Source organism: Rhinoraja longicauda, chromosome 24 (assembly GCF_053455715.1).
Source record: "Rhinoraja longicauda isolate Sanriku21f chromosome 24, sRhiLon1.1, whole genome shotgun sequence".
Taxonomy (NCBI): Eukaryota; Metazoa; Chordata; class Chondrichthyes; order Rajiformes; family Arhynchobatidae; genus Rhinoraja; species Rhinoraja longicauda.
Genome location: NC_135976.1, coordinates 34,761,636 through 34,786,064, shown reverse-complemented (window position 1 = coordinate 34,786,064; position 24,429 = coordinate 34,761,636). Strand labels below are relative to the sequence as shown.

Here is a 24,429-nt window from a genome sequence, read left to right as displayed (position 1 = left end):
TAATAGAGCGCCCTTTAATTCTGAGGCTGTGCCCTCTGGTCCTAGACTCTCCCACCAGTGGAAACATCCTCTCCACATCCACTCTATCTAGGCTTGTCATTATTTTGTACGTTTCAATGAGGTCCCCCCTCATCCTTCTAAACTCCAACGAGTGCAGGCCCAGTGCCGACAAACACTCAACATTCCTGGGATCGTTCTTGTAAACCTCCTCTGGACCCTGTCCAGAGCCAGCACATCCTTCCTCAGATATCCAAGAGGATAATTCTGAGCGTAATCCTCATCATTGTATCCTCTCTCTCGTGATCACATCTGATGCTTTGATGTCCAGCTGTGGCCTAACTAACGTTCAACACAGTTCCAGTATGATACCGGAAACATAGAACAGTACAGCACTCTGCCCTTCGGCCCACAATGTCTGTGCTAAACACCATCTAAAGTTAAACATCTCCTCTGTCTGCACATGATCCATATCCCTCCGTTCCCTGCATATCCATGCGCCTGTCTAAAAGCCTATTAAACACCACTATCGTATCTGCCTCCACCCCCACCCCTGGCACCGCGTTCCAAGCACCCACCCCCCTCTGTGGAAAACACTTGCCCCGCTCACCTCCTTTAAACTTTGCCTCTCTTACCGTAAAGCTTTGACATTTTCACTCTGGGGAAAAGGCTCTTCAGACTGAACGGAGTCGTGGGGAAGAAAGCTGAACGTGAGACAAAGTCTGGTCTCGTTCTGAAACGCCACCCATTCCATCTCTCCAGAGATGCTGCCCGCTGCCCGTCCCACTGAGTTGCTCCAGCTTCTTGTGTCGGTCTTGTGGTAAGTGTTGAGTGGACGGATACAGGTGAGGGGAGGATGATTGTCAGATAGTGGGATAAGTGACAGGAGCCCTTTGTGAAATTCATAATTTTATTTCTTTAATCATAAAATATCAGAGACAATCAATGCATCTTTACACTCGTGGAAATAAAACAGAACTATAGACGTGGTTTTTGGAGACATCTCCCATTATCTCATTCAGCCTCAGTCAGTACAATGAGTGAGAAGTGTTGTACTAAGTGTTGTATCTTTAACTTGCTTGAATCTTTCATTCCTCTTTCAAGGCAAGCAGTGTTGATGAGCAGCAGCGTTTACTTGCAGTGCCCGGTGTTAAGGCCAGTTACAGCAATGGCAATTTTCATCGAAGATCAACTCTTGAGGGCACATCTCGTGTCGAGTTGTTCCTGAGGCACAGATGTAATATTTACTGCGGTCGATCGGGTCGGCAAACATCCCTGGTGATTTACCCCGACACCAGTCCACCGCGTCCACCTCTCGGCTGAAGGTGATGACTGGGATATTGCTGGTGTTGATATGAAGGCTGATGGATGACACGCCCGTGGGTGCCGGTGGCTGGCACCCTGCCAGAGAGACGGAGACTGGCTTCAGAAACGTGGGACACTCACACACAGACAGGTCAGGAACGTGGGACACACACACGGAGACAGGTCAGAAACGTGGGACACTCACACACAGAGACAGGTCAGAAACGTGGGACACTCTCACACACAGACAGGTCAGAAACATGGGACACTCTCACACACACAGAGACAGGTCAGAAACGTGGGACACTCTCACACACACAGAGACAGGTCAGAAACGTGGGACACTCACACACACACAGAGACAGGTCAGAAACGTGGGACACTCACACACACACAGAGACAGGTCAGAAACGTGGGACACTCACACACAGAGAGACAGGTCAGAAACATGGAACACACAGACAGGTCAGAAACGTGGGACACTCACACACAGAGAGACAGGTCAGAAACGTGGGACACTCACACACAGAGACAGGTCAGAAACATGGGACACTCACACACACAGAGACAGGTCAGAAACATGGAACACACAGACAGGTCAGAAACGTGGGACACTCACACACGGAGAGACAGGTCAGAAACGGAACACTCACGCATGGAAATTACATTTCATTCAACATATATATATATATATCTACATTCACACACACACAAATACCCCATATGTATATATACACAGAATTGAAAAATATTTACGTGATCTAAATGTTTACAAAATACACACACACACACACACACACACACACACACACACACACACACACACACACACACACACACACACACACACACACACACACACACACATATATATATACTGTACTGATTAAAAAAAATATTCACATGACTTAAATTTTTACATATTTACACAATCATTTGTATGTATGTATGAATGTATGTATCGGAAGGAACTGCAGATGCTGGTTTAAAACGAAGATAGACACTAAATGCACAAGGCAGCATCTTTGGAGAGAAGGAATGGGTGACGTTTCAGGTCGAGACCTTTCTTCAGAAGAACTGTCTGAAGCAGGATCACCCATTCCTTCTCTCCAGAGATGTTGCCTGCCCCGCTGAGTTACTCCAGCATTTTGTGACTACTTTATTTATTTATGTATGTATGTATGTTTGTATGTATGTATGTATGTATGTATGTATGTGTGTATGTATGTATGTATGTATGTATGTATGTATGTATGTATGTATGTATGTATGTATGTATGTATGTATGTATGTATGTATGTATGTATGTATGTGTGTGTGTATGTGTGTATGTGTGTGTATAGATACATAGAGTCATAGAGTGATACAGCGTGGAAAAAGGCCCATCGGCCCAACTTGCCTACACCGGCCAACATGTCCCAGTGACACTAGTCCCACCTGCCTGCGCTTGGCCCATATCCCTCTAAACCTGCCCTATCCCTGTACTCTTTCTTAAACGTTCGGATAGTCCCTGCCTCAACTACCTCCCCTGGCAGCTCGTTCCATGCACCCACTTGGGAAAAACGTGCCCCTCAGGTGTAGTTTAGTTAAGTTCAATTTAGAGATACAAACATATGCAGGTTCATTGGCTTCTGTAAATGTTCCCTAGCATGTAGGATAGAACTAGTGTACTTGTGATCGATGGCTGCTGGTGGACTCAGTGGGCCAAAGGGCCTGTTTCCGTGCTGTATCTCAAAACTAAACTAAACTGAACTAAACCCAACTCAACTAAACTAATCTAAAGGCAACTCCATGACACTTTAGTTCACTGCTTCGACCTGTTAAAATATTCTGGATTGTAACAAGCAAGTGCATTTCAGTTTGACTTGGGATACAAATAATAATCGATCCAAACCGTTAATGTTGAGGAGGGTTTTCAATGTGTTGATCAAAGGATAAACACCTTCTTTACATCTTGTTCCACTGAAGTCGTCAAAGTCTAGTGACCACAACATGGCTCCCCCAAAGTGGTTGTTCATCAGCCACTGGGCCTGGGGAAAAGGGTGGAAAACCATGACCGGAAAGTGTCCTTTGTTGAGGAGCCTTTTATGCAATAAAACACATGGATACAATATATAAAGAGCAAAAGAATTCAATAAATGAAAGAGAACAATACGCGTGTGAAAAGCCAACATCATTAGTGCAACTACATGCAACGTTATATATAATAAGCAAAAGAATTCTACGAGTGAACAAAATGCAGCAGCAGTTACTGCAATGGGCGGCACGGTGGTGCAGCGGTAGAGTTGCTGCCTTACAGCGCGTACAGCGCTGGAGACCCGAGTTCGATCCTGACTACGGGTGCTGTCTGTACGGAGTTTGTACGTTCTCCCCGTGACCGGCGCGGGTTTTCTCCGAGATCTTCGGTTTCCTTCCACTCCAAAGACGTGCAGGTTTGTAGGTTAATTGGCTTGGCGTACGTGTGAATTGTCCCTAGTGTGTGTAGGATAGTGTTAATGTGCGGGGATCGCTGGGAGGCACGGACTCGATGGGCTGAAGGGCCTGTTGCCGCGCTGTATTTCTAAACCGCACTAAACTAAAACTAAACTAAACCTGAACATATCATCCAAAATCTCCACTTCCCTGTTTGTATAACAGCCGGTGAAGTTAGATAATAAAGGGCGATCAAGTGAAGATCTATGCGTGAAACCGTGGGCATTAGTTGAATTCACCTACTTTAATCTTGTAGCTCTGCTGGTTATCATATCCGATCCATTGGTTCCCTTTGAATGCATAAGGTACCTGCTGTTCAGCAATGACTTTCGAGGTCGCGCTTTTCAAAAACACACAAGTCTGTCAAGCCAACAGAAATTATTGTTAATATTGCAGACAAATCAGGTCTGCCTTGTGCTGAGTTCCAGACTCAAATATTCCCCTTATCCTGCATCTCTACACTGTGGACGGTTCGATTGTACTCATCTTTCCGCTGACTGGATGATAGCATGCAACAAAAAAGCCTTTTGCTGTACCTCAACACACGTGACAATGAACTAAACCACACTAAAGAAGTGTCAATAAAAGCACTTCTTGTCAATGTCAGAGGTACCTACAAAATATAAAATGTGTCTGATTACTGTGGGGCTGTTAAGTGGAAACAGTTTTTCCCCGTAGACTATTTTTTTTATCCACGACAGCTTTTTTTCTGCTTTTCAATTTCCAAATTAAATATTAAGTTGTTCTCTCGTTCCCGTAAATATTGTGTTATTATCAATGTTGCCAGCCGTATATAATTACCGTTGCCTAATCTAACCAATGCATTATAGCCACATTGCTTCGTGGAAAACCACACTCTAGCAGAATTTAGACATAAATAATTTTTGAAATGATGTGGATCAAGATTCTCAAAATATTGTTAATATTGAATTCTTCAGGAGAACTATACAATGGCCAATAAATGCTAGTAACAAATCCCAACTTAGTCCATAGAACATAGAACTGGTTAGTGCAGGAAGGAACTGCAGATGCTGGTTTAAATCGAAGATAGACACAGAATGCTGGAGTAACTCAGCGGGTCAGGCAGCATCTCTGGAGAGAAGGAATGGGTGACGTTTCGGGTCGGGACCCTTTCTTCAGAATAGTAAACATAGTACTCTGTAAGCAATATACTAAACGGGAAAAAAATGGAACAGTGACAAGCGAGAGAGGGGGATCGGGGCAACACTTGAAGGAGATGTGTGTGGAAATGTTTTACAGAGAGGGTGCTGGGTGCCTGGGGAGGGGGTGGGGGAGAAAGGGGAGGGGGATGGGGGATAGTGCATTAGTTACATAAAACTGGATAATTGAGATGGTTTAGTTTCGTTTATTGTCACGTCTACAGTGAAAGAGGTACAGTGAAAAGCTTTTTGTTGTTGCGTGCTACCCAGTCATGATTACACTCGAGTCACTTGCAGTGTACAGATACAGGATAAAGGGATTAACATTTAGTGCAAGGTAAAGTCCAGTAAAGTCCAATTATGGATAGTCTGAGGGTGTCCAATGAGGTAGATGATAGCTCAGGACCGCTCTAGTTGGTGAGAGGACGGTTCAGTTACCTGATAACAGCTGGGAAGAAACTGTCCCTGAATCTGGAGGTGTGCGTTTTCACACTTCTGTACCTCTTGCCCGATGGGAGAGGGGAGAAGAGGGAGTGACCGGGGGTGAGACTGGTCCTTGATGATGCTGCTGGCCTTGCCGAGGCAGCGTGAGTTGTGTAAACTGTAATGTGAATCGTGTAATAGTCAGGGCTGCGTCCACAACTCTCTGCAATTTCTTGCGGTTTTGGATGGAGCTGTTTTTTGCACAACTTTCATTCATTGTTCTTTATCTCTCTACATCACCGTCTGTATCTCTGGTTTCCCTTATCCCTAACCAATCCGAAGAAGGGTCTCGACTCAAAACGTCACCCATTCCTTCTCTCCAGAGATGCTACCTGTCCCGTTGAGTTACTCCAGCTTTTTGTGTCTATCTGCTGTTTAGTTTAGTTTAGTTTAGAAGTACAGCGTGGAAACTGGAACTTGGGCCCATCGAATTCACACCGACCAGCGATCCCCGCATACTAATACCATCCAACACACACTAGGGACAATTTACATTTATAACAAGACAATTAACCTACAAACCCGTACATCTTTGGAGTGTGGGAGGAAACCAAAGATCTCGGTGAAAACCCACGCAGATCACGGGGAGAACGTACAAACTGTGTACAGACAGCACCCTTGGTCGGGATTGAACCCAGGTCTCCGGCGTTGTAGGGCAGTAGACAGACACAAAAAGCTGGAGTAACTCAGCGGGACAGGCAGCGTCTCTGGAGAGAAGGAATGGGTGATGTTTTGGGTTGAAATCCTTCGTCAGACTGACCCAAAACCTCACCCATTCCTTCTCTCCAGAGATGCTGCCTGTCCCGCTGAGTTACTCCAGCTTTTTGTGTCTATCTTCGGTTCAAACCAGCATCTGCAATTCCTTCCTGTACGCTGTAAGGCAGTGGTTCTACCGCTGCGCCACTCTGCACTCTGTTCCCAAACCATGCTGTGATGCATCCCGATAAAACACTTCAACATTGAGTGAGTGGAACAGTGAGAGAGGCCTGGGTAGAGTGGATGTGGAGAGGATGTTTCCACTAGTGGGAGAGTCTAGGACCAGAGGGCACAGCCTAAGAATTAAAGGACGTTCTTTTAGGAAGGAGATGAGGAGGAATTTCTTTAGTCAGAGGGTGGTGAATCTGTGGGATTCTTTGCCACAGATGGCTGTGGATGCCACAAGTCAATGGATATATTTAAGGCAGAGACAGATAGTGCGAGATTGATTAGTGCGGGTGTCAGGGGTTATGGGGAGAAGGCGGTGCTGGCTCGAAGGGCCGAAAGGCCTCCTCTTGCACCTATTGTCTATTGTCTATTGTCTAAGGCTGGAGAATGGGGCTGGGAGGGAGAGATAGATCAGCCACGATTGAATGGTGGAGTAGACTTGGGATGTGTTGCTCCTGGGCCTGGCCAAGCTGGCCATTCGCGAGTCAGAGGGCGGTGAATCTGTGGGATTCTTTGCCACAGACGGCTGTGGAGACCACAAGTCAATGGATATATTTAAGGCAGAGATAGATAGTGCGAGATTGATTAGTGCGGGTGTCAGGGGTTATGGGGAGAAGGCGGTGCTGGCTCGAAGGGCCGAATGACCCCCTCCTGCACCAATTGTCTATTGTCTATTGTCTAAGGCAGGAGAATGGGGTTGGGAGGGAGAGATAGATCAGCCACGATTGAATGGTGGAGTAGACTTGATGGGCCGAATGGCCTAACTCTTCTCCTATCCCTTATGAGCTGATGAGTGAAGGTTGGGGCTGTGCTGCGGTACCTCGTAGTAAGCCACCAGTCCTGGCTCCCGCGTGAAGAGCCCCACTTGCCCGGCTCCGGTCACCGGGGCGCCCACGCCGTTGCCACTGCTGCTGAGCGTGAACGTGCGTCCGTAGGTCGGGAACCCGACGAGAAGCTTCTCCACCGCCGCCCCTCGCTCCCGCCAATAGTTCAGAGCAAAGTCCTGCAGGGATGACCACAGGCACCAGCGTTACTGACCGTCAGGGCCACACATCAGCAGCGTTACTGACGGTCAGAGCCACACATCAGCAGCGTTACTGACGGTCAGAGCCACACATCAGCAGCGTTACTGACGGTCAGAGCCACACATCACCAGCGTTACTGACCGTCAGAGCCACACATCAGCAGCGTTACTGACGGTCAGAGCCACACATCACCAGCGTTACTGACCGTCAGAGCCACACATCAGCAGCGTTACTGACGGTCAGAGCCACACATCAGCAGCGTTACTGACCGTCAGAGCCACACATCAGCAGCGTTACTGACGGTCAGAGCCACACATCAGCAGCGTTACTGACGGTCAGAGCCACACATCAGCAGCGTTCGACCGCACTGGCACTCTACGTTTTTTTTTAATAAAAAATATTTATTCACCTATTGGGTATTTATTCACAAAATGCTGGAGTAACTCAGCGGGGGCAGGCAGCATCTCGGGAGAGAAGGAATGGGTGACGTTTCGGGTCGAGACCCTTCTTCAGACTGATGTCAGGGGGGCAGGACAAAGGAAGGATATAGGTGGAAACAGGAAGATAGAGGGAGAACTGGGAAGGAGGAGGGGAAGAGAGGGACAGAGGAACTATCTAAAGTTGGAGAAGTCGATGTTCATACCGCTGGGCTGCAAGCTGCCCAGGCGAAATATGAGGTGCTGTTCCTCCAATTTCCGGTGGGCCTCACTATGGCACTGGAGGAGGCCTTCGATTTGTACCAGCATCTGCAGTTATTTACTTATATATACATCTATCTTACGCTCCTTGTCAAGGATGCATTCCATCCCCGCGGTGCCCAGCGGTCCCAGAGATCCCCAGGGTGCCCGTGTACAGTGCGTGGTCCCTCTCCAACCCCACCCGGGCGCACAAGGACATAACCCCAGACAAGGGGCAGGCAGCCGGCTCGGGCTGAGCCCTCTTCCGCCTGGCGCCGTGACTCGCGTATGGCCAGCTCGGCCAGGCCCAGGAGCAACCAATCCCAACCAGGACATCCACAGCCCTCCCCACCCTCTCCCCTATGCACAGGGGGTCCAAAGAGAGACTCTACTCCACTGGACTTTAGAAGGATGAGGGGGGGGGGGGGGGGTCACCTCATTGAAACTGACTCAATAGTGAAAGGCGTGGATAGAGTAGATGTGGAGAGAATGTTTCCATCAGTGGGAGAGTCTAGAATTAGTGGTCACAGCTTCAGAATTAAAGGATGTTCTTTTAGGAAGGAGATGAGAAGGAATTTCGTTAGCCAGAGGGTGGTGAATCTGTGGAATTCATTGTCACAGAAGGCTATGGAGGCCAAGTCAGTGGATATTGTTTAAGGCAGAGATAGATTCTTGATCAGTGTTGGTGTCAGGGGTTATGGGGAGAAGGCAGGAGAATGGGGTTGAGAGGGAGAGATAGATCAGCCATGATTGAACGGCGGAGTAGACCTGATGTGCCAAATGGCCTAATTCTGCTCCTATCAATTATGAACTTATGGCTCGCGAAAGATACAATGCCGACACATTCTGGTCAGCCCAGAGAGTCACGAGTGGTCAATTGTCATTTGCACCGAACACGTAACAATTATGTTCGTAGGTAGACACAAAGTGCTGGAGTAACTCAGTGGACCAGGCAGCATCTCTGGAGAGAAGGAATGGGCAATGCTTTGGGTCGAGACACTTCTTCAGACTGAGAAACAAGGAGAAACGCGAGATATGAAACGGTACAAAGAAGAAATTAATGAAAGGTATAAAAAGAACAAATCAAACTAAACTAAACTAAACTAAACTAATGGGTGTTGGGAAGAAGTTTGTAGGAAGGAACTGCAGATGCTGGTTTACACCGAAGATAGACACAAAATGCTGGAGTAACTCAGCTGGTCAGGCAGCATCTGTGGAGAACATGGATAGGTGACGTTTCACAGAGTGCTGGAGTAACTCAGCGGGTCAGGCAGCATCTGTGGAGAGAAGGAATAGGTGACCTTTCGGGTTGACCCTTCTTCAGATTGAGCTTCAATCTGAGACTCTCTCAGTTTGAGGAAGAGTCTTGACCCGAAACAACACCTATCCACGTTCTCCAGAGATGCTGCCTGACCCGCTGAGTTACTCCAGCACTCTGTGAAACGTCACCTATCCACGTTCTCCACAGATGCTGCCTGACCCGCTGAGTTACTCCAGCACTCTGTGAAACGTCACCTATCCACGTTCTCCACAGATGCTGCCTGACCCACTGAGTTACTCCAGCACTTTGTGTCTATCTTCAGCGGAAAGTCTACACGTGATTAGGATCAAGCTGTCCACAGTGTACAGATAGCGGATAAAAAGAATAACGTGAATAAGGTTTAGTGCAAGATGCTGCCTGACCCACTGTGTGTCTATCTTCGGTGTTGGGAAGAAGCTATTCTTGAACTTGGTGGTAAGACAGTGAGCATGAAGAAGGTGCGATATAATCGTGTATATTACGAATCTACTCACAATGTTATAGAAAATAAATTTGCCTTTGTCAGTGGGACCTTGGAAGAGTGGGCTGTTGTGGCCGGTGACCTTCTCCCAGTGTCCATGGAAATCAAACGTCCTCACAGATATAAAGTCCAAGTACCTGGTCAAACGAAGGCTGTTAGATTCATGGAGTCGTGGAGTCATACAGCACAGAAACTGTCCAATAGGCCTCAGTTCAGCCCATGCCGACCATCCTAAGAGCTCATTGAACATAGAACAGTACAGTATAAGAAAATAACTGCAGATGCTGGTACAAATCGATTTATTCACAAAATGCTGGAGTAACTCAGCAGGTCAGGCAGCATCTCGGGAGAGAAGGAATGGGTGACGTTTCGGGTCGAGACCCTTCTTCAGTCTGAAGAAGGGTCTCGACCCGAAACGTCACCCATTCCTTCTCTCCCGAGATGCTGCCTGACCTGCTGAGTTACTCCAGCATTTTGTGAATAAATAGAACAGTACAGCACAGGAACAGGCCCTTCGGCCCACAATGTCTGTGGCAACAAGCGTTTGGTTTAGTTTGGGAAGGAACTGCAGATGCTGGTTTAAACCGAAGATAGACACTAAATGTTGGAGTAACTCAGCGGGACAGGCAGCATCTCTGGATAGATGGGACGGGTGACGTTTCAGGTCAGGTCAGTCTGAAAAAGGGTCTCAACCCGAAATGTCACCCATTGCTTCTCTCCAGAGACGCCGCCTGTCCCACTAAGTTACTCCAGCATTTTGTGTCTAACTTTAGTTTCGTTTTTTTTTAGTTTAGAGATACATCGCAGAAACAGGCCCTTCGGCCCACCGAGTCCGCACTGACCAGCGATCCCCACACATTAACACTGTGCTTCACACACACTAGGGACAATTTACATTTACACCAAACCAATTAACCTACAAACCTGCACGTCTTTGGAGTGTGGGAGGGAACCGAAGATCTCGGAGAAACCCCACGCAGGTCACGGGGAGAACGTACAAACTCCGTACAGACAGCGCCCGTAGTCGGGATCAAACCCGGGTCTCTGGCGCTGTAAGCGCTGTAAGGCGGCAACTCTACCTCTCTGCGCCACCGTGTTTGATTATAATCAATTCAGCCTGCGTAATACAATCAATGTTTACAGAGGTACGGTGAAAAGATTTTTATTGCATGCGATCCAATCACATCAGATAATACTACACATAGACATACCCAAACCTAACTCAAGTACAATTGTGCGGCATGGTGGCGCAGCGGATAGAGCTGCTGCCTCACGGCGCCAGAGACCCGGGTTCCATCCCGACTACGGGTGCTGTCTGTACGGAGTTTGTACGTTCTCCCCGCGACCTGCGTGGGTTTTCTCCGCCATCTTCGGTTTCCTCCCACACTCTCCCACTAGTGGAAACATCTTCTCCATGGCCACTCTACCCGGGCCTTTCACTATTCGGTAAAGTTTCAGTAAGGTCCCCCCTCATTCCTCTAAACTCCAGCGAGTGCAGGCCCAGTGTCGACAAACGGCCGTCAAACGTCACTCACTGTGAGATGGCGGAGATGTTGTAGGCGCTGTCGATGACCTCCTTGTAGGCCGCGACGGCGGCGGTTAGCAGCAGTCTGCCGTTGTCCCCGGTCTCTTCCTCTCCCTCGATTGCCGCCCGTAACTCCTGCAGAACACCAGAAGGAAACAGTGACACAAGCCGGCACACTGGGAGCTCAGTTCAGGTTATTGTCACGTGTACCGAGGTACAGTGAAAAGCTTTTGTTGTGTGCTATCCAGTCAGCGGAAAGACAACACATGGTTACAATCGAAGATGGACGCAAAACGCTGGAGTAACTCAGCGGGTCAGGCAGCATCTCTGGGGAGAAGGAATGGGTGACGTTTCAGGTCGAGACCCTTCTTCAGAGTCGACCCGAAACGTCACCCATTCCTTCTCTCCAGAGATACTGCCTGACCCGCTGATTTACTCCAGCATTTTGTGTCTATATTCGGTTTAAACCAGCATCTGCTCATCCTCCTACATCCATCTACAGTGTAAAGATGATACATGTTAAGGGAATAACTTTTCGTGCAAGGGGTAAATGCAGCAAAGTCCAATCAAGGATCAAGGTGCAGTGATAGAGACCTGGGTTCATAACTTCGTAGGTTCTAGCAACAGAATCAGGCCATTCGGCCCATCAAGTCCGCCATTCAATCATGGCCGATCTATCTCTCCCTCTCAACCCCTTTCTCCTGCCTTCTCCCCATAAGCCCTGACACCCACACAAATCAAGAATCTATCTATCTCTGCCTTAAATATATCCATAGACTTGTGGCCTCCACAGCCTTCTGTGGCAAAGAATCCCACAGATTCACCATCCTCTGACTGAAGAAATTCCTCCTCATCTTCCTAAAGGTACGTCCTTTTAATCTGAGGCCATACCCTCTGGCCCCATGATCCGGTCTACGGGTGCTGTCTGTGTGGAGTTTGCACGTTCTCCCTGTGACCACGTGGGTTTCCTCCGGGTGCTCTGGTTTCCTCCCACATCCCAAAGACGTGCAGGTCCATAGGTTAATTGTCCTGTGAGTTGTCCCTGGTGCGTGTGGGATAGAGGTGGTGTGTGGGGTTGTGACTGGTCAGCATGCACTCGGTGGGTCACAAGAGTGACCACGCTGTAAAACTAAAGCTGAAAGTGCAGCTTGAGAGAGACCTGTGGGAAGCTTGAATATCTTCTGTGGAGGCGGACAGCACTGGAGCCGGCCGGTCAGTGCAGGATGTGAGCGTGTAACAGAGCACAGTGTGCAGTGTGAGTGTGTGACAGGGAGTGGTGTAACAGGTAGTGCATGGTGTGTGTAACATGGAGTAGTGCACTGTGAGTGTGTAAAGGGTAGTACATGGCGTGAGTGTGTAATGGATAGTGCACTGTGTGAGTGTGTAACAGCATAGTGCACGGTGTGAGTGTGTAACATGGACTCGTGCGGTGTGAGTGTGTAACATGGACTAGTGTGCGGTGTGAGTGTGTAACGTGACTAGTGTGCGGTGTGTGAGTGTGTAACGGGGACTAGTGCGCGGTGTGTGAATGTGTAATGTGGACTATGGCGCTGTGTGTGAGTGTGTAACATGGACTAGTGAGTGGCATGAATGTGTAATGTGGACTAGTGTGTGGTGTGTGAGTGTGTAATGTGGACTAGTGAGCGGTGTGAGTGAGTGTGTAATGTGGACTAGTGTGTGTAATGTGGACTAGTGCGCGGTGTGTGTGAGTGTGTAATGTGGACTAGTGCGCCATGTGTGAGTGTATAACGTGGACTAGTGAACAGTGTGCATGTGTAACGTGAACTAGTGAGCGGCGTAAGTGTGTATCATGGACTAGTGAGCAGTGTGTGAGTGTGTAACGTGGACTAGTGCACGGTGTGTGTGAGTGTGTAATGTGGACTAGTACATGGTGTGAGTGTGTAACAGGGACTAGTGTGCTGTGTGTGAGTGTGTAACATGGACTAGTGCGTGGTGTGTGAGTGTGTAATATAGACTAGTGTGCGGTGTGTGAGTGTGTAACATGTCCTAGTGCACGGTGTGTGAGTGTGTAATGTGGACTAGTGTGCTGTGTGTGAGTGTGTAATGGGGACTAGTGTGTGAGTGTGTAACGTGGACTAGTGAGCGGTGTGTGCATGTGTAATGTGGACTAGTGCGCTGTGTGTGAGTGTGTAACATGGACTAGTGAGTGCCTTGAGTGTGTAATGTGGACTAGTGCGTGGTGTGTGAGTGTGTAACGTGGACTAGTGCGTGGTGTGTGTGAGTGTGTAATGTGGACTAGTGCGCCATGTGTGAGTGTATAACGTGGACTAGTGAGCACCATGCATGTGTAACATGGACTAGTGAGCGACGTAAGTGTGTAACGTGGACTAGTGAGCAGTGTGTGAGTGTGTAACGTGGACTAGTGCGCGGTGTGTGTGAGTGTGTAACATGGACTAGTGCATGGTGTGAGTGTGTAACATGGACTAGTGTGCGGTGTGTGAGTGTGTAATGGGGAGTAGTACGCGGTGTGTGAGTGTGTAACATGGACTAGTGCAGTGTGTGTGTGTATTGGGGACTAGTGCTCGATGTGTGTGAGTGTGTAATGGGACTAGGGCGCGGTGTGTGAGAGTGTGTAACGGGGACTAGTGAGTGGCATGAGTGTGTAATGTGGACTAGTGCGTGGTGTGTGAGTGTGTAACGTGGACTAGTGCGTGGTTGTGTAATGTGGACTAGTGCACCATGTGTGAGTGTATAACGTGGACTAGTGAGCACCGTGCATGTGTAACATGGACTAGTGGGCGACGTAAGTGTGTAACGTGGACTAGTGAGCAGTGTGTGAGTGTGTAACGTGGACTAGTGCGCGGTGTGTGTGAGTGTGTAACGTGGATTAGTGCATGGTGTGAGTGTGTAACATGGACTAGTGCGTGAGTGTGTAATGGGGAGTAGTACGCGGTGTGTGAGTGTGTAACATGGACTAGTGCGATGTGTGTGTATCGGGGACTAGTGCTCGGTGTGTGTGAGTGTGTAATGGGACTAGGGCGCGGTGTGTGAGAGTGTGTAACGGGGAGTAGTGTGTTGTGTGATTGTGTAATGTGGACTAGTGCACAGTGTGTGTGAGTGTCTAACGCGATGTGTGAGTGTGTAATGGGGACTAGTGCGCGGTGTGCTTGAGTGTGAAAAGGGGACTAGCGCACGGTGTGTGTGTGAGTGTGTAATGTGGTGTGTGAGTGTAACGGGACTAGTGCGCGGCGTGTGTGAGTGTGTAACGGGACTAGTGCACGGTGTGTGTGAGTGTGTAATGTGGACTCGTGCATGGTGTGCATGTGTAACATGGACTAGTGTGCTAATGTGCGGTGTGTGAGTGTGTAACGGGGAGTAGTGTGCGGTGCATGAGTGTGTAACGTGGACTAGTGCATTGTGTGAGTGTGTAACGTGGACTAGTGCACGGTGTGTGTGTGAGTGTGTAACGTGGACTGGTGCGTGGTGTGAGTGCGTAACAGGGACTAGTGTGCTGTGTGTGAGTGTGTAACGTGGACTAGTGCGCGTGTGCGAGTGTGCAATATGGACTAGTGCGCGGTGTGTGAGTGTGTAACATGGACTAGTGCGCAGTGTGTGAGTGTGTAATGTGGACTACTGTGCTGTGTGTGAGTGTGTAATGGGGACTAGTGTGTGAGTGCATAACGTGGACTAGTGAGCGGTGTGTGAATGTGTAACGTGGACTAGTGCGTGGTGTGTGTGTGTAATGTGGACTAGTGCGCCATATGTGAGTGTATAACGTGGACTAGTGAGCACCGTGCATGTGTAACATGGACTAGTGCGTGGTGTGTGAGTGTGTAACATGGAATAGTGCGTGGTGTGTGTGAGTGTGTAACATGTCCTAGTGCGCGGTGTGTGAGTGTGTAATGTGGACTAGTGAGCGGTGTGTGCATGTGTAACGTGGACTAGTGCGCTATGTGTGAGTGTGTAACATGGACTAGTGAGTGGCATGAGTGTGTAATGTGGACTAGTGCGTGGTTTGTGAGTGTGTAACGTGGACTAGTGCGTGGTGTGTGTGAGTGTGTAATGTGGACTAGTGCGCCATGTGTGAGTGTATAACGTGGACTAGTGAGCACCATGCATGTGTAACATGGACTAGTGAGCGATGTTAGTGTGTAACGTGGACTAGTGAGCAGTGTGTGAGTGTGTAACGTGGACTAGTGCGCGGTGTGTGTGAGTGTGTAACATGGACTAGTGCATGGTGTGAGTGTGTAACATGGACTAGTGTGCGGTGTGTTAGTGTGTAATGGGGAGTAGTACGCGGTGTGTGAGTGTGTAACATGGACTAGTGCAGTGTGTGTGTGTGTATTGGGGACTAGTGCTCGGTGTGTGTGAGTGTGTAATGGGACTAGGGCGCGGTGTGTGAGAGTGTGTAACGGGGAGTAGTGTGTTGTGTGAGTGTGTAACGTGGACTAGTGCACAGTGTGTGTGAGTGTGTAATGCGATGTGTGAGTGTATAATGGGGACTAGTGCGCGGTGTGCGTGAGTGTGAAAAGGGGACTAGTGCACGGCGTGTGTGAGTGTGTAACGTGGTGTGTGAGTGCAACGGGGACTAGTGCGCGGCGTGTGTGAGTGTGTAACGGGACTAGTGCACGGTGTGTGTGAGTGTGTAACGTGGACTAGTGCATGGTGTGAGTGTGTAACATGGACTAGTGTGCTAATGTGCGGTGTGTGAGTGTGTAATGGGGAGTAGTGCGGGGTGTGTGAGTGTGTAACATGGACTAGTGTGCGGTGTGTGTGTGTAACGGGGTAGTGCGGTGTGTGTGTGTGTGAGTGTGTAACGCGGTGCGTCATTGTGAAATGGGGACTAGTGCGCGGCGTGCGTGAGTGTGTAACGTGGTGTGTGAGTGTGTAATGGGGACCAGTGCGCGGTGTGTGAGTGTGTAACGGGACTAGTGCGCGGTGTGTGTGAGTGTAACGGGGACCAGTGCGCGGCGTGTGTGAGTGTGTAACGTGGTGTGTGAGTGTGTAATGGGGACCAGTGCGCGGTGTGTGTGTGTGTGTAATGGGTGTAGTGTGCTGCGTGTGTGAGTGTGTAACGCGGTGTGTGAGTGTGTAGCGGGGCATAGTGCGCGGTGTGTGTGAGTGTGTAACGCGGTGTGTGAGTGTGACGGGTAGATTCCCGGCCCGCTCACCATCAGCAGCATGGTGAAGCGGTTGCGATCCTCGGTCGGACTAGTGCGCGGTGTGCGTGAGTGTGTAACGCGGTGTGTGTGAGTGTGGCGGGGAGATTCCCGGCCTGCTCACCATCAGCAGCATGGTGAAGCGGTTGCGATCCTCGGTCGGACTATCCCTGAAGCCGGGGAACTGCCAGTCCAGGTCCAGGCCGTCGAATCCAAACTGGCGCAGGAAGGAGACGGCGGAGCGGATAAAGGTCGCACGTGTGCCTGTAGTGGCCACCATGTTGGTGAACCTAACGGGAGCAGAGGGAGCACAACATGCCGGAGTAATCAGTCTGTTTAGTTTATTGTCACGTGTACTGAGGTACAGTGAAAAGCTTTTGTTGCGTGCTAACCAGTCAGCGGAAAGGCAATACGTGATTACAATCGATCCATTCACAATGTACAGATACATGATAAGGGAATAGCATTTAATGCAAGGTAAAGCCAGCAAAGTCCCATCAAGGATAGTCCGAGGGTCACCAATGAGGTGGATAGTAGTTCAGCACTGTTCTCTGGTTGTGGTGGGATGGTTCAGTTGCCTGATAACAGCCGGGAAGAAACTGTCCCTGAATCTGGAGGTGTGCGTTTTCACACTTCTGTACCTCTTGCCCGATGGGAGAGGGGAGAAGAGGGAGTGACCGGGGTGAGACTGGTCCTTGATGATGCTGCTGGCCTTGCCGAGGCAGCGTGAGGTGTAGATGGAGTCAATGGAAGGGAGGTTGGTTTGTGTGATGTTTGTGTAACTCAGCAGCTCAGGCAGCATCTCTGGAGAACACGGATGGATGGGTGACTTTTCAGGTCGAGACCATTCTTCAGACTGTGATTTAAGGACGTTCCTTTAGGAAGGAGATGAGCAGGAATTTCTTTAGTCAGATGGTGGTGAATCTGACTGATTAATTGGCCGATTGACTGATTGATTGGTCGATCGCTTGTTTAATTGATCGATTGATCGACCGATCGACCGATCGACCGATCGACCGACCGATCGATCGATCGATCGATCGATTGATTGATTGATTGATTGATTGATTGATTGATTGATTGATTGATTGATTGATTGATTGATTGATTGATTGATTGATTGATTGATTGATTGATTGATTGATTGATTGATTGATTGATTGATTGATTGATTGATTGATTGATTGATTGATTGATTGATTGATTGATTGATTGATTGATTGATTGACACAGTGCTATCATCTGTGTGGATTTTGCACGTTCTCCCTGTGACCACGTGGGCTTTCTCCGGGTGCTCCAGTTTCCTCCCACATCACAAAGACGTGCGGGTTTGTAGGTTAATTGGCCCCCTGTAAATTGCCCCCTAGTGTGCAGGGAGTGGATGGGAAAGTGGGATAACATAAAACCAGTGTGAATGGGTGATCAATGGTCAGCATGGACTCGATGGGCCGAAGGACCTGTTTACATGCTGTATCTCTAAACTAATCAGGGGCAGTGATAGTGAGGGAGAAAGGCATTAAGTCTGGGTCACCCAGTGTTAAGACTTTACCTGATAGTTCCAAAACTCCATCCTCCAATGGACAGAAGGGTTTTCAGATTAGTATTTCTGTTGCAAAGAGAAACCATGAAAACCATCAGTAATATAGAGTTCAGAAAATAGTGGGAGAAAAAGCATCTTAATCACGTCGTCTCCAAATAAGCTCCGAACTATAAGACCAGGGTGTCACGGTGGCGCAGCGGGTAGAGTCGTTGCCTCACAGCGCCAGAGACCCAGGTTCGATCCCGACTACAGGTACTATCTGTGCGGAGTTTGTACGTTCTCCCCGTGACCTGCGTGGGTTTTCTCCGAGATCTTCAGTTTCATCCCACACTCCAAAGACGTGCAGGTTTGCAGATTAATTGGCTGGGTATACACCCTGTAGGATAGTGCTAGTGTGTGGGAATCGCTGTTCGGCACGGACCCGGTGGGCCGAAGGGCCTGTTTCCACACTGAATCACTAAACTAAACTAAACTAAACTCAAGTTGGGTCAATTATGTTTGATGTTACATTATTATTATTTGTTACTGAACATGTATGTATATTATGTGTTTTACAGAGTACCATGTTTACATATCTGTTCTGCTGCTGCAAGTAAGAATTTCATTGTTCCGTTTCAGGACCTACGAGAATAAAACATTCCTAATTCTTGATAAAGGTTGAGCAGGCTGGGATTCTATTCCTTGGAGTGCAGGAGGACGAGGGATGATCTTATAGAGGTTGAAAAAATAATGAGAGGAATAGATCGGGTAGACGCACGGAGTCTCGTGCCCAGAGTAGGGGAATCGAGGACCAGAGGACATAGGTTCAAGGTGAAGGGGAAAAGATTTAACAGGAATCTGAGGGGTAACTTTTTCACACAAAGGGTGGTGGGAGTGTGGAACGAGCTGCCAGAGGAGGTAGTCAAGGCATAGACTATCCCAACATTTAAGAAACAGTTAGACAGGTACATGGGGAGGACAGGTTTGAAGAGATATGGACCAAACGCGGGCAGGTGGGACTAGTGTAGCTGGGACATGTTGGCTGGTATGGGCAAGTTGGGCCGAAGGGCCTGTTTTCATACTGCATTACCCTATAATTCTAATGGTCCAAAACGTCACTTATCCAAGTCCTCCAGCGATGCTGCCTGACCTGCTGAGTTACTCCACCACTTTGCATCTTTTTGTAAACCAGCATCTGCAGTTCCTTGCGTCTACATTGTGTCCGGGATTGCTTGGCTAAACCAGATTATCAATTACAAATTGCTTAATCGATCCAGCAGTTATACGCTGACACATCTGGGGGGGATGATATGACAACGCAGAGACAAAGAACTGCAGATGCTGGTTTACGCAAAAAGACACAAAGTGCTGGAGTAACTCATCGGGTCAGGCAGCATCTGTGGAGAACACGGATAGGTGACGTTTCTGGTTGGGATCCTATTTCAGACCTGAAACGTCACCTATGCATGTTCTCCAGAGATGCTGCCTGACCACTGACTCTGTGTCCTTTTGATGATATGACTTACTTCTTTTGATGATATGATTTACTTCTTTTGATGATATGATTTACTTCTTTTGATGATATGACTTACTTCTTTTTCAGATTATTGAATCTCTTGTACATTTCCTCGTCTTCGCTCTCTAAGCTGGTGAGTTCGTGGTCTTCTGTTATGTTGGCAAAGGCGAATATCAAGTGTGTGCAGAGACAGGGGTCAATTTTCTCGGGCAAGAACTTGGCTCCATCTTTCCTGTACTGAGCCCAGTTGGTGTAGTAACACATCAGCTTGAACGACGAGACTAAAGTGCGAGAAAAATCACAACGCAGTTACTTTGAGTAATAAATCAGTAATAATTGGGGTGGCATGGTGGCGCAGCGGTAGAGTTGCTGCCCTAAAACCCCGGGTTTGATCCTGACTACGGGCGCTGTCTGTACGGAGTTTGTACGTTCTCCCCGTGACCTGCGTGGGTTTTCTCCAGGTGCTCCGGTTTCCTCCCACACTCCAAAGGCGTACAGGTTTGTAGGTTAATTGGTTTAGTATGAGTATAAATTGTCCCCAGTATATGATAATGTGCGGGGATCGCTGGTCGGCGCGGACACGGTGGGCCGAGGGGCCTGATTCCACGCAGTATCACTAAACTACGCTAAACTAAACTAAACTAAACTAAACTCTGAAATCTGAAACGGCTAGAGAAGCTGTACCCTAGGTTCGCCAACTGTCCCGTATTAGCCGGGACATCCCCTATTTTGGGCTAAATTAGTTTGTCCCGTACGGGACCGCCCTTGTCCCCGTATTAGTAGGGTTGCCAACTTCCTCACTCCCAAATACGGGACAAAGGGTGACGTCACCGCCCCGCGCCCCACGTGACCTCACCCTACCTCAACGACCTCCTCCGGCAGCTCGTTCCACACTCCCATCGCCCTTTATGAAATAAAACTCACTTTCCCGTTAAATCTTTTCCCTCTTCACCTTAAACCTCTGTCTTCTGGTTCTCGATTCCCCAACTCGGGGCAGGTTCAGAGAATGTCATCATGAATCCTACTGAGTTGCAATAAGGTGACCCATTGTTTCACCCACGGGAACATGGGACTGCAGAGATGGATAGGATTCATGGTCCTTGTGGAGATGGTCCTTGTGGAACTGGAACAGGTCCGATCACCACGAGGAAAGCGAGGAAAGAGAGGTGGTCGATGAGGAGAGCTCGCCAAAGTGGAGCCCAATACAAGTCAAGCCAGACGGAAGCTGAGATGCATCGACCGTGCAGATTCAAGTTTGACTGTGGATTCGGTGTAGGGTTGCCAACTTCCCCACTCACAAATAAGGGACAAATGGTGACGTCACCGCCCCGCGCCCCATGTGGCCTCACCCAGCCAGCGGCCACGTGGTCCCATTGGTGGAGCGGCCGCCATTGGTGGAGCGGGAGCACGTGGCCGCTGGCTGGGTGAGGCCACGTGGGGCGCGGGGCGGTGACATCACCCTTTGTCCCGTGTTTGGCAGTGATGAAGTTGGCAACCCTACTGTACCCTGACCAATAAGTCACGCCACTGTGTGTAAGGTGCAAAGTTCTAGACACTTACCCACAGGTCCATGCAGCAAGGCGACCAAGCTCACTGAAACAGAAATAAATACACTCCGTTATTTCATATCACATATGCGAAAGCTATTTTAAATACTTGTCACAATTTAATAAAAGGGCGGTCAAGAATTTGTCACAATTTAATAACGGGATGCCGATTTAATAACACGAACAGCAAGGTTGGTCACAAACTATTTAATGTGAATTAGTATTAGTAATTCATTTGATGAAAAGCTGTATTCTAACACAATCGAATCGTAGAGTATTCGGCAGAACTAGTCCATGCCCACCAAGTTACCAATCTAAAAAGGCCCCAAACAAGTTCATGTCCGAGGAGCAGAATTAGGCCATTGAGCAGAATCAAGTCCACTCCGCCATTCAATCATGGCTGATCTATCTTTCCCTCTCAACCCCATTCTGGAACTGCCTTCTCCCCGTAACCCCCTGACAGCCGGTACTAATCAAGAATCTATTTATCTCCGCCTCCAATTTCCTACATTTGGCCCGTATCCCTCTAAACCTGTCCTGTCCAAATGTCTTTTAAATGTTGTTATAGTCCCTGCCTCAACTACCTCCTCTGGCAGCTCGTTCCACACACCCACCCACCGCTCACTGAGTGAAACAGTTGCGACTCAGATTCCTAATAAATCTTTCCCTCTTATTCTTAACCAATGCACTTCAACCACATGTCCCCTGATCCTGACTAATCACAATTTAATAATACATGATGGTAGCAAACTATTTTATAAAAAATAGTATTAGCAATTTATTTGTTGAAATGTCGTATTCTAACACAGAGACTGCCTTCCTGATTCGAATCAGAGACTGCCTTCCTGATTACATTTTATCTTTTCATACTTCGTTGTCACCTTCCCCAAGCTAACAACGATCTATTCTACATTTTTCTCGAGCTACATCTTCTTTGATGTCTCGTTTTCACACCTTACCCTTCCATATCTCTATGTCTCTCTCTCCCCTGACTCTCAGCCTGAAGGAGGGTCTTGACCCGAAATGTCACCCATTCCTTCTCTCCAGAAATGCCGCCTGTCCTGCTGAGTTACTCCAGCACTTTGTGTCTATCTTCAGTGTAAACCAGCATCTGCAGTTCCTTCTTGCACAGGGACAGGACAAAGCCTGGCAGGTAAAGGCAACACAGGTGAGGAGGGATTAGTGGACAGACCGCTGGACAAAGATCCGAGATGAAAAGACAGAAGGTGTGAAACAAAAGCATAAAAATCAGTCTGAAGAAGGGTCTTTAGTCAGAGGGTTGTGAATCTGTGGAATTCATTGCCACAGACGGCTGTGCAGGCCGTCAGTGGATATTTTTAAGGCAGAGATAGATAGATTCTTGATAAGTACGGGTGCCAGGGGTTACGGGGAGAAGGCAGGAGAACGGGGGTGAGAGGGAAAGATAGATCAGCCATGATTGAATGGTGGGGTAGACTTCATGGGTTGTCTGTGGCAGAATTCCACAGATTCACCACCCTCTGACTAAAGAAATTCCTCCCCATTTCCTTCCAGAAGGAGCATCCTTTAATTCTGATCTGAGCACACTTGCTATTTTGGTGGTGCAGCGGTAGAGTTGCTGCCTTACAGCGATTACAGCACTGGAGACCCGGGTTCAATCCTGACTACAGGTGTTGTCTGTACGGAGTTTGTACGTTCTCCCCGTGACCTGCATGGTTGTCCCTGAGATCTTCGGTTTCCTCCCACACTCCAAAGAGTTGCAGGTTTGTAGGTTAATTGGCTTGGTGTATGTGTAAATTGTCCCTGGTGTGTGTAGGATAGTGTTAATGCTCGGGGATCGCTGGTCGGCGAAGACTCGGTGGGCCAAAGGGCCTGTTTTCAGTGCTGTACCTCTAAATCTAAACTAAATATAAAGTCAACAAGGTAATGGATCAGCCACAATCCAGGGGCCACACAGTCTAAGAACAAAGGGGAGGCCATTTAAAACTGAGGTGAGAAGAAACGATTTCACCCAGAGAGTTGTGAATTTGTGGAATTCTCCGCCACAGAGGGCAGTGGAGGCCAATTACCTGGATGAATTTAAGAGAGAGTTAGATAGAGCACTAGGGGCTAGCGGAATCAAGGGATATGGGGAGAAGGCAGGCACGGGTTATTGATTGTGGATGATCAGCCATGATCACAATGAATGGCGGTGCTGGCTCGAAGGGCCGAATGGCCTCCTCCTGCACCTATTTTCTATGTTTCTAAGATATGCTGAAGGAGACAGCAGAACCGGGCACCCCAGAGTGGCTCAAGCTTGTAATTTTTGGGTTCTAAATAACGACAAATGATGAAAGTATCCAGCGCTTACCCATCAAGAGAAGTTCTCTGCTCATCCTAGTGTCTGAAGCACGTTGTTTTGCCACTAGATTCACACCGACTGGGTCTCTGATGATGAGTGTACATCACTTCAAACAGGACTGTGGAAGAGCGCAAAGATAAGCAACTAACATCGAAAACCAGTGCCATTTATCTCGTGCAGGGATACAGCACGGAGACTGGCCCTTCTGCCCATCGAGTCCATGCCCATCAACCATCGTCCATTCACATATTAGTTCTAGATCAACGTATGTTATCCCACTCCCTAAACACGAGAGGTAGTTTACAGAGGGGCCAATTAACTTGCAAACCCGCACGTCTTTGGGATGTGGGAGGAAACCGGAGCGTCCGGAGAAGTGGGTGTGAATCGCGGGGTGCCGAGGGGCAAAGATGTGGGGACAGGGGTGAACGGTGTTTGTAGGTTGATTGGGGAATTTGGGGAATTCAATATTCAAACCGTTGGGTTGTAGACTACCCAAGTGGAATAGGTAGGCACAGGTGAGGAGAAGTAACACACAGGTAACACGCAGGTAACGCACAGATAACGCACATGTACTGCACAGGTAACGCACAGGTAATGCACAGGTAATGCACAGGTGAGGAGAAGTAACACACAGGTAATGCACAGGTGAGAAGTAACACACAGGTAACACACAGGTAACGCACAGGTAACATGCAGGTAATGCACAGGTAACGCACATGTAACGCGCAGGTAACGCACAGGTAACGCACAGGTGAGGAGAAGTAACACACAGGTAATGCACAGGTGAGGAGAAGTAACACACAGGTAACATGCAGGTAACGCACAGGTAACATGCTGGTAACGTACAGGTAACGTGCAGGTAACGCACAGGTAATGCACAGGTAATGCACAGGTGAGAAGTAACACACAGGTAACGCACAGGTGAGAAGTAACACACAGGTAATGCACAGGTAACGCACAGGTGAGGAGAAGTAACACACAGGCAACGCACAGGTGAGGAGAAGTAACACGCAGGTAACGCGCAAGTAACGCACAGGTAACACACAGGTAACACACAG

At 48.5% G+C, this 24,429-nt stretch overlaps 1 protein-coding gene across 1 annotated transcript; it reads right to left on the bottom strand.

Moving 5' to 3' along the window:
• Positions 1 to 1,147: 1,147 nt before the first annotated feature.
• Positions 1,148 to 23,405, bottom strand: LOC144605246 (acidic mammalian chitinase-like). Its single transcript, XM_078420341.1, has 11 exons — positions 23,381 to 23,405; positions 21,065 to 21,097; positions 19,581 to 19,785; positions 18,019 to 18,075; positions 16,594 to 16,759; positions 11,360 to 11,484; positions 9,838 to 9,961; positions 7,162 to 7,344; positions 4,018 to 4,134; positions 3,197 to 3,332; positions 1,148 to 1,398 (listed from the first exon to the last, which is right to left on the bottom strand). Exons 1-11 carry the CDS (start codon positions 23,403 to 23,405, stop codon positions 1,148 to 1,150), a joined length of 1,422 nt encoding a protein of 473 aa, XP_078276467.1.
• Positions 23,406 to 24,429: the final 1,024 nt, after the last annotated feature.

Coding starts and splice junctions, on each gene's coding strand:
- LOC144605246 (XM_078420341.1), bottom strand. CDS start 23,405: ATGAGCAGAGAACTTCTCTTGATGG. Junction 7,345..9,837: donor AATTTATTTTCTATAACATT/GTGAGTAGATTC, acceptor TCATCCCTGCAG/GACTTTGCTCTGAACTATTG. Junction 4,135..7,161: donor GACTGGTGGCTTACTACGAG/GTACCGCAGCAC, acceptor TTGGCTTGACAG/ACTTGTGTGTTTTTGAAAAG.